At 40.5% G+C, this 7,117-nt stretch overlaps 1 protein-coding gene across 1 annotated transcript; it reads right to left on the bottom strand.

The window, feature by feature from the left end:
• Positions 1–1,200: 1,200 nt before the first annotated feature.
• Positions 1,201–6,654, bottom strand: LOC128984446 (uncharacterized). Its single transcript, XM_054403766.1, has one exon. The coding sequence runs from the start codon at positions 6,652–6,654 to the stop codon at positions 1,201–1,203; it is 5,454 nt and encodes a 1,817-aa protein (XP_054259741.1).
• Between the last annotated feature and the right edge of the window lie 463 nt (positions 6,655–7,117).

Genomic DNA, 7,117 nt, shown 5'->3' with positions numbered 1-7,117 from the left:
GCATTTTCAGGTATTAATTCATCCTTAATTTTTTTCAATTAATTTATATGTATTGTTGATACTGTATCCAGATTCAAAGTTTATCTTATGTTTTAGTTTATTATTTAGGTACTTACATACATTGTATGCTGGGGCATTTCGGTAGTTAACAACAGGACGTATTGGTACATTTGTTTTATGTGTTTTAGGTTGTCCTCTAAATTTTGGTATTATTGGATTTATCATTTTTAGTTGTATCATGTCACTTTTATTTAAAGTTTTACATTTAGATATTGTACTATTAATTTCTTTACTGTATTCTAGTGTGGGATCTTTAGAGAGTTCTCTGTAATTATTGTCTTCAATAAAGTTTTCTACCTTTTTGTTATAGTCGTCTATGTTTATTATAACAGTTGTATTTCCCTTATCAGCTTTGGTTATTATTGCGTTGTTATCTTTGAGTTTTTTTGATATTGATGTTACAGTATTTAAGTCTTTTCTAGACTTCTTTATTATACCTTTGTTTTTAGTTTCTATTCTATTTTTGTCTAATTCGTGTACAAAATTATGTCTAATTGATTCTTGGATGTCTGTCTTTTGTTTTCTTATTGCAACTTCTAGATCTATCATTTCATCTTTTATAACCTTCTGTTGGAAGTCCATGTTAATGTTGTATTTTAGTGCTTTTGATAACATTTCTGTTTCATCTTTTTCAAATACAATATTTGTTAGATTTTGAACTTTGGGGTAAAATGAATGGGTTTCATTCGAATTTTCATTTTTTATCTTCTTAGCTTTTTGACCAGAAGCTACAAAGTCTGATAGGTCAAACATTAATTAGGACAACACTAAATAACAACGATAAATAACTTTGCAACACTAAGTTAGAAAATGAAAATACCTTTTATGTAAAGACTAGCTGTGAGTACCCGTTCTTCGTACGGGTTTATTCAAGAATAAGGTTACAAACTTTTTGTAATAACAATGATTAATTTATTTTAACATAATTTAGTACATAAAAATACATTAAAAAACTTAAATCTTAAAAAATATTCGAAAGTTTTAAATAACAAAGTTGGCAAAGATAGCAGAGTTGAAGCGCTTAACATTTGTCACAGCGAAATTACAATATCAAAATTTCAAAAACAACAAATGACATACATTGAAAATAAATATTAAATAGTGAAGAAAAACAAAAAACACAAAAAATTAAAAGGTTGCCTAACTTAATGCCTCTTCATATACTATATTAGTGGTTCGACCGCCTGGGGCATGTATGTAAAGGTTGGTTGGCGATCGCACTCGGCTGCACGCCACGTACAGCTGTCCGTGTGAAAAACATTGCGCGTCACCTAGTTCAATCCCTGCTGTTGACAGTGTCTGACCTTGCGATTTGTTGATCGTCATGGAAAAACATGGATTTAAGGGAAATTGCAGGCGCTTAAACTCAAAGGGATAGTTGCTTGGGATGAGGGGGATCCGGGGGACAAACACCACTTCTCCCGCACCACAGCCTGTTAGAATTTCGGCTTCTATGACATTTCGCTGGAGACTTCGAATTCGAAGCCGAGTCCCATTGCATAATTTAGGAGGGTTTAAATTTCTTAGAAGCATAACGGGAATACCAATTTTAAGATTAAGTTCGTGGGCGGGTAGTCCAGGTGCTGTCACCGAGTCAAGAAACTCTGCCGGGTAGTGCACTGCGTCATCATTTCTTAGAACTGTGTTCACCGACAAATATGTCTTGTCCTCGCTTAGGAATAGGGACATCACTTTCTTATTTATCTTTGTTGAAACTTCATTTTTTGGAGTGAGAATAGCCCTATTGCATAACCAGGCACTGCTCTTGTTTGGGAGGTCTTCAATTCCTGGATAGACTTTCTCGATGAGTTCATCTTGGGTTTGAACAATAACACCAAGAGAAGGTGGTATATCGATAGTTCCATCAACGTTACCCAGCTTTCCATCTCCCAACTTTAACAGAACATTGGAGAATTCTTCCACCTCATTTCCAATATTGGCCCGCATGTTCTTTGTTAACGCCAGTTTGTTCATTATTGTCCATAGGGTAGATCTTTTCATAGAGGCGTTAATTTCATCCGCCCTTGTGCCTCTCACTACAACTGGCAGAGTTTGGCGGAAGTCACCAGAGAACAATACCGTCACTCCACCCATGATCTTATTACTGTTCCTCATATCTTTGAGTGTTCTGTCGAGGGCCTCGATTGTCAGTTTATTGGACATCGTACACTCGTCCCAGACTATTAAGGAGGCTGCTTGTAGAACTCGTGCCATGGGAGCGCTCTTCGATATAGAACAAATCGGGATGTCCATATGCTCTACATTTATTGGGATTTTGAACATGGAATGGGCAGTTCTTCCACCTGGCAGAAGGGTTGCTGCAATGCCAGAAGAGGCCACAGCAAGAGCAATCTTACTGTTTGATCTAACCTTTGCGAGAATCAGCTTTATGAGGTAGGTCTTTCCAGTACCTCCAGGAGCATCAAGAAAAAACATCTTGTTTCTTTGTCCATTTATGCTCGTCAAAACTTGCTCATACACTTGGCGCTGCTCCTCGTTGAGAGTTGGCGTACACTGTTCAATAAACCTAATGAGTTCGGGATGGTCGTAACTTGTCTCTCTGATATAATCATGGTTTAACTGATTGACATCTATGGCTGGTACTGGTAAGTTGTAGCTTTCGAGCCCAAGTCCTCCCATGCGAGTGATTGTCTCTTGAATGCTTGCTAGGCACTGGTCATATATGATAGGATTGTTTTCAAAGGTGGTGTTAATGTCGACTTGATGTGCAGATCTCAAAAAGTCCTCTGAGAGGGAATCTCTGAATCTGATCCAGAGCTCAAGAGGGTTGCTCACATTGCAAAATACTAATAAGACACTGAAGAGATCCCTCAACTTGGTGGGACTGTCAGAAACAGCAGCTTCTGCAAGAGTGCCCTCCCAGCACGCATCATCCTCTAGTAAACCAAGGGCACGGCATGCGGATTGGAAATTTGGATGGAGCACACCATCAACAGTCTTGAGATCCTCAAAAGATGTTGGACCTCGAACAGTGTGTAGGAGGAGTCGGAGATGGTAACGCTCACTGCAGCTTGGATGGACAGTGTACACCCTACCGATGCACGGATCTTGTCTCACGTCAGGATGTCCTGGTACTGGTTGTCCTCTCCGCCTCCTGGACCAACCTCTTTGTTTAGAGTATGTGTAATAATAGGGCAACTCGTTGTAGAGGAGGGTTCTTGAAAAGGCGTCCGTCTGGCAGAGATTGAAGAAGGCCAAAAGAGTTGTACTTTGGTCCATTCTTTCCCGAACATTGCCTGGCTGGAAATATACTCTTTGCTCATTTGGAAGGTGGACCTCTAAATGCAACACAGCGGGAAACCTCTCATGTATAGGAAATGATAAAATTCTCCATACCGCCTCAGATGTGCATATATACCGACCACTTTGGTACATTTTAATTTCGTCTGTGTCATTACTTACTGCAAATGTGGCCTGGTCACTGCCCTTGTTTATGTACTTGCAGATGTACTTTATAGATTTTACACTGCTACAGTACTCAACGTTAACATGTGTTAGAAATGTTCGGGACAATACAGGCGAGTAAGGTACTACCCATCGGTTGTCCATAGGGATTTCATCGTTACCTACTCTGATTAGGACATGATGGCCTCCATCATCTGGGGAGCGCCTTCTGTATGTTGGGTATCCATTGTCTCCTGTTGCCGTTTCATTGACAAATGGTCTAGGGTATCTTTTGCTACAGTGACCATCCTTCATACAGGGAAGCTTGCGCTGTCGCACATTAAAAGCTCCGCATGGTCCGTGCAGCATGTGAGTCTTGACTATATCTGCAAGTTCAGGATCAGTTTCAGGATTTGGAAGCTCTGCAGAAATGACTTGATCTATTCTATTTGGAGGAATGGATTCTTCAAGCCAAATCAGGATATGAGCGTGTGGAAGACCACGTTTCTGCCATTCAACAGAGTACATGTAGCAGCGAACTGAGCCATAAATCTGGCCTTTCATAAGAACAGCAATCATACAGTTAAGCTTCAAATGAAAAACTCGTGATACCACATCATACCGGTCGTGAGCAGACTGCCTTTCTCCAATTACACTCGTGATTTCTATCCATTTTGGATTTGTTGTCATTGTTATGAAAAGTTCTGGACGACCAAACTTCCGAACATAGCAAAAGGCGTCCTGTGTGCGAGAATGCATATATCTAGGACCTCCAGTGAAGGTGGCAGGTAAAATTATCTTTTGCCCCATTTCTTCTACGTTGTCGTCTCGTCTTAAAGCGTCTTGAAGGTGTATGTAATTCTCTGCTCTCAGTTCCTTTTGGTGCGTACGAAGATACAGCAGCCTTTCACTCTCAACTTTAGCGTACATGTCCACCAAGTACTGGTTCAAAAGCTGTTTGAATTTATGAATGTGATTTGCTTCACCTTCTCTAACCATAATGCGATAGGCGTAAAACTCTCGTGAGCTAGTTTTCTTTGTGGTTGGTTGTTTAGTAACCGGGTTTACATGATATAAATTGAAACTATATCCATCTTCGCCTCTACAAAACATAAGGGGATATTGTAGGGCATCATAAGATCGGTGGGTTTCATATATTCGTTTCAAACCCTGTTCTCTTGAATTTAAAATGATGTCTCGATGGTCACTTGGATCCCCAATCATCAAAATAGCAACCTCATTGACTGTTGGTTCATTGTATCTACCTGGGTGGTCCCCTGCAGGGCGTCTGTCGGCTCTAATAACAATTTTGAAATCAGGTGAATCTACAGGAAATGTTTCTAAAGTAGTTTTGAAGCTGAGCAAGTAGGCGTTATTATTCTGAAGCATGTTTTGCAAAGCGGCCAACATGTCATGATCAAGGTCTTGAAATAAACTTTGCCTTCTTTGAAGCTGGACTTGGTCATCCCCAACAAAGTAAATCTGAAGGTAAGACGGCGGAAGTCCAGGGGGTGGCAAAAGAGAGCCGATCAAATGGTACACTTGTCCTTGAACCTTAAATGTAGGCATATATGGTCCTTCACGGATTTCATTACCTCCAAAAGAAGTCATTTGGAACGCACTATTGTAGGCCCTGATATGTCTAAGAAAATTTCGCGATTGAGGTGATTCGTCCGATATCCATGTACGTAGCGGCTCAGGTGCTTCCAAAATAGACGGTATGGACACTTTACCAGAAGCACAACATATTCCACGTGGTTCCTTTGACCAACTCAAAGCGTGACAAAACCTACAAACTTTATCAAAATCTCCAATATTGGCAGCTTCACTGTAACGTGTAAAAGGATCATATTGGAATCCACTGTTGTGTGTGTCTCGCCATTCTGTTAAATTTCTTTCGACATGCCGAGTTCTTTCCCGCGCGATCCTAGTTTGTCTTTCTGCGTCGCTCTCAACGACTCTGTTCACCCTATGTCTTTCAGAATCAGCGGCAACACGGGCATTTCTGTCAGCAATGTCCTGGCTTGCTCGAAGTTCCTCCACTCGGGTCGCCTCGTCATGCAAAAGTAGAGTTTGCTCTTCAACAGTGCGACGGTACCTATCATTGTCGATTATATGTCTAGCTTCCCGCTCTTCAGGAGTTTCATTATTCCTACGTTGGTTTTGCCGAACTCTATCTCGTTCTTGCCTACTTTCTCTCTCTTCTCTTGTTTCATTTTCCCTCCTGCGAACGTGTAGGATTCGGTCACTGTTTCGACGTGCTCCTCCCTCCTCCACTGTCTCGTTTTCCCTCCTTTGAACATGTAGTATTCGGTCACTCTCCCGACGTGCTTCTTGCTCCTCCTCTGTTTCGTTTTCCCTTCTCTGGACGTGTAATATTCGGTCATTGTTCCGACGTGCTTCTTGCTCCTCCTCTGTTTCGTTTTCCCTCTTCCGTACGTGTCGTATTCGGTCACTGTTCCGACGTGCTTCTCGCTCCTCATCTGTCTCGTTTTCCCTCCTCTGAACATGTAGTTTTCGGTCACTCTCCCGACGTGCTTCTTGCTCCTCCTCTGTTTCATTTTCCCTCTTCCTTACGTGTATTATTCGGTCACTGTTCCGACGTGCTTCTCGCTTCTCATCTGTCTCGTTTTCCCTCCTCTGAACATGTAGTATTCGGTCACTCTCCCGACGTGCTTCTTGCTCCTCCTCTGTTTCGTTTTCCCTCCCCCGAACGTGTAGTATTCGGTCACTGTTCCGACGTGCTTCTCGCTCAACCTCTGTCTCGTTTCCCCTCTTCTGAACTTGCTGTATTCGGTTGCTGCACCGACGTGCATCTCGCTCCTCTTCTGTCTCATTTTCTTTTCTCTGGACGTGCCGTATTCGGTCCCTGTTCCGTCGAGCTTCTCGCTCCTCTTCCGTCTCATTTTGTATTCTTTGGCTAAATCTTAAACGTTCAGTGTCTCGCCTGCTTTCACGTTCTTTTTCATTCTGCTGAGACCTAAATAGGGCGACACGCTCTCGACTGGTTGAAGGTCGTGCATAATCTTCAACCACAACGGAACTTAAAATTGTCGACTCATTATTGCTATGTACACCATCATCAGAGTCCGAATCATCATAATCAACTGATTCCGTGGATACACACAATTTTTGTCTCTTGGCATTATTTGTTTTTCTACCCAAATTGCTTTTTCTCTTGCGAGGCATACTCTTCAGGACATATTTATTTAGAAACAATAGAAAATATTTCAACAAATAATGTATTAAAGATTAACTTGTAACCTCTCAACTAAAGCAACAAAAATATTGTCCATATGTTTAGTTGTAAACAAATTTAATTTGTGTTTGACACTATGTCAACGAATATCTCTACTGTACAGTATGAAACATCTGATTGATGCAAATTCATATGGGAATATGAACTTTTTTAAAAACATTACCTCAAAAAAAAATAAATTAAAAGAAGAGTAGATTTTCTTTTATTTATAAACGTGAAATAATTTAGGACATTATTAACTATTATAACTTTTATTTTGGTGTAAAGAGTAATGAACAATAATAAACTGGTCAAGTTTGTTTGCTGGTTAGTAGCGCACAGATATTAAAGAATAACAATCAGCTGATCGTAATTTTGTTATCTAAAATGTTTAACTTTTATATTGAATACTTT

The sequence above is a fragment of the Macrosteles quadrilineatus genome, unplaced genomic scaffold, assembly GCF_028750875.1.
Source record: "Macrosteles quadrilineatus isolate MER2022 unplaced genomic scaffold, UCM_ALF_1.0 Scaffold_2__2_contigs__length_208266976, whole genome shotgun sequence".
Classification (NCBI taxonomy): Eukaryota; Metazoa; Arthropoda; class Insecta; order Hemiptera; family Cicadellidae; genus Macrosteles; species Macrosteles quadrilineatus.
This window is presented reverse-complemented; position numbering and strand designations above follow the sequence as displayed.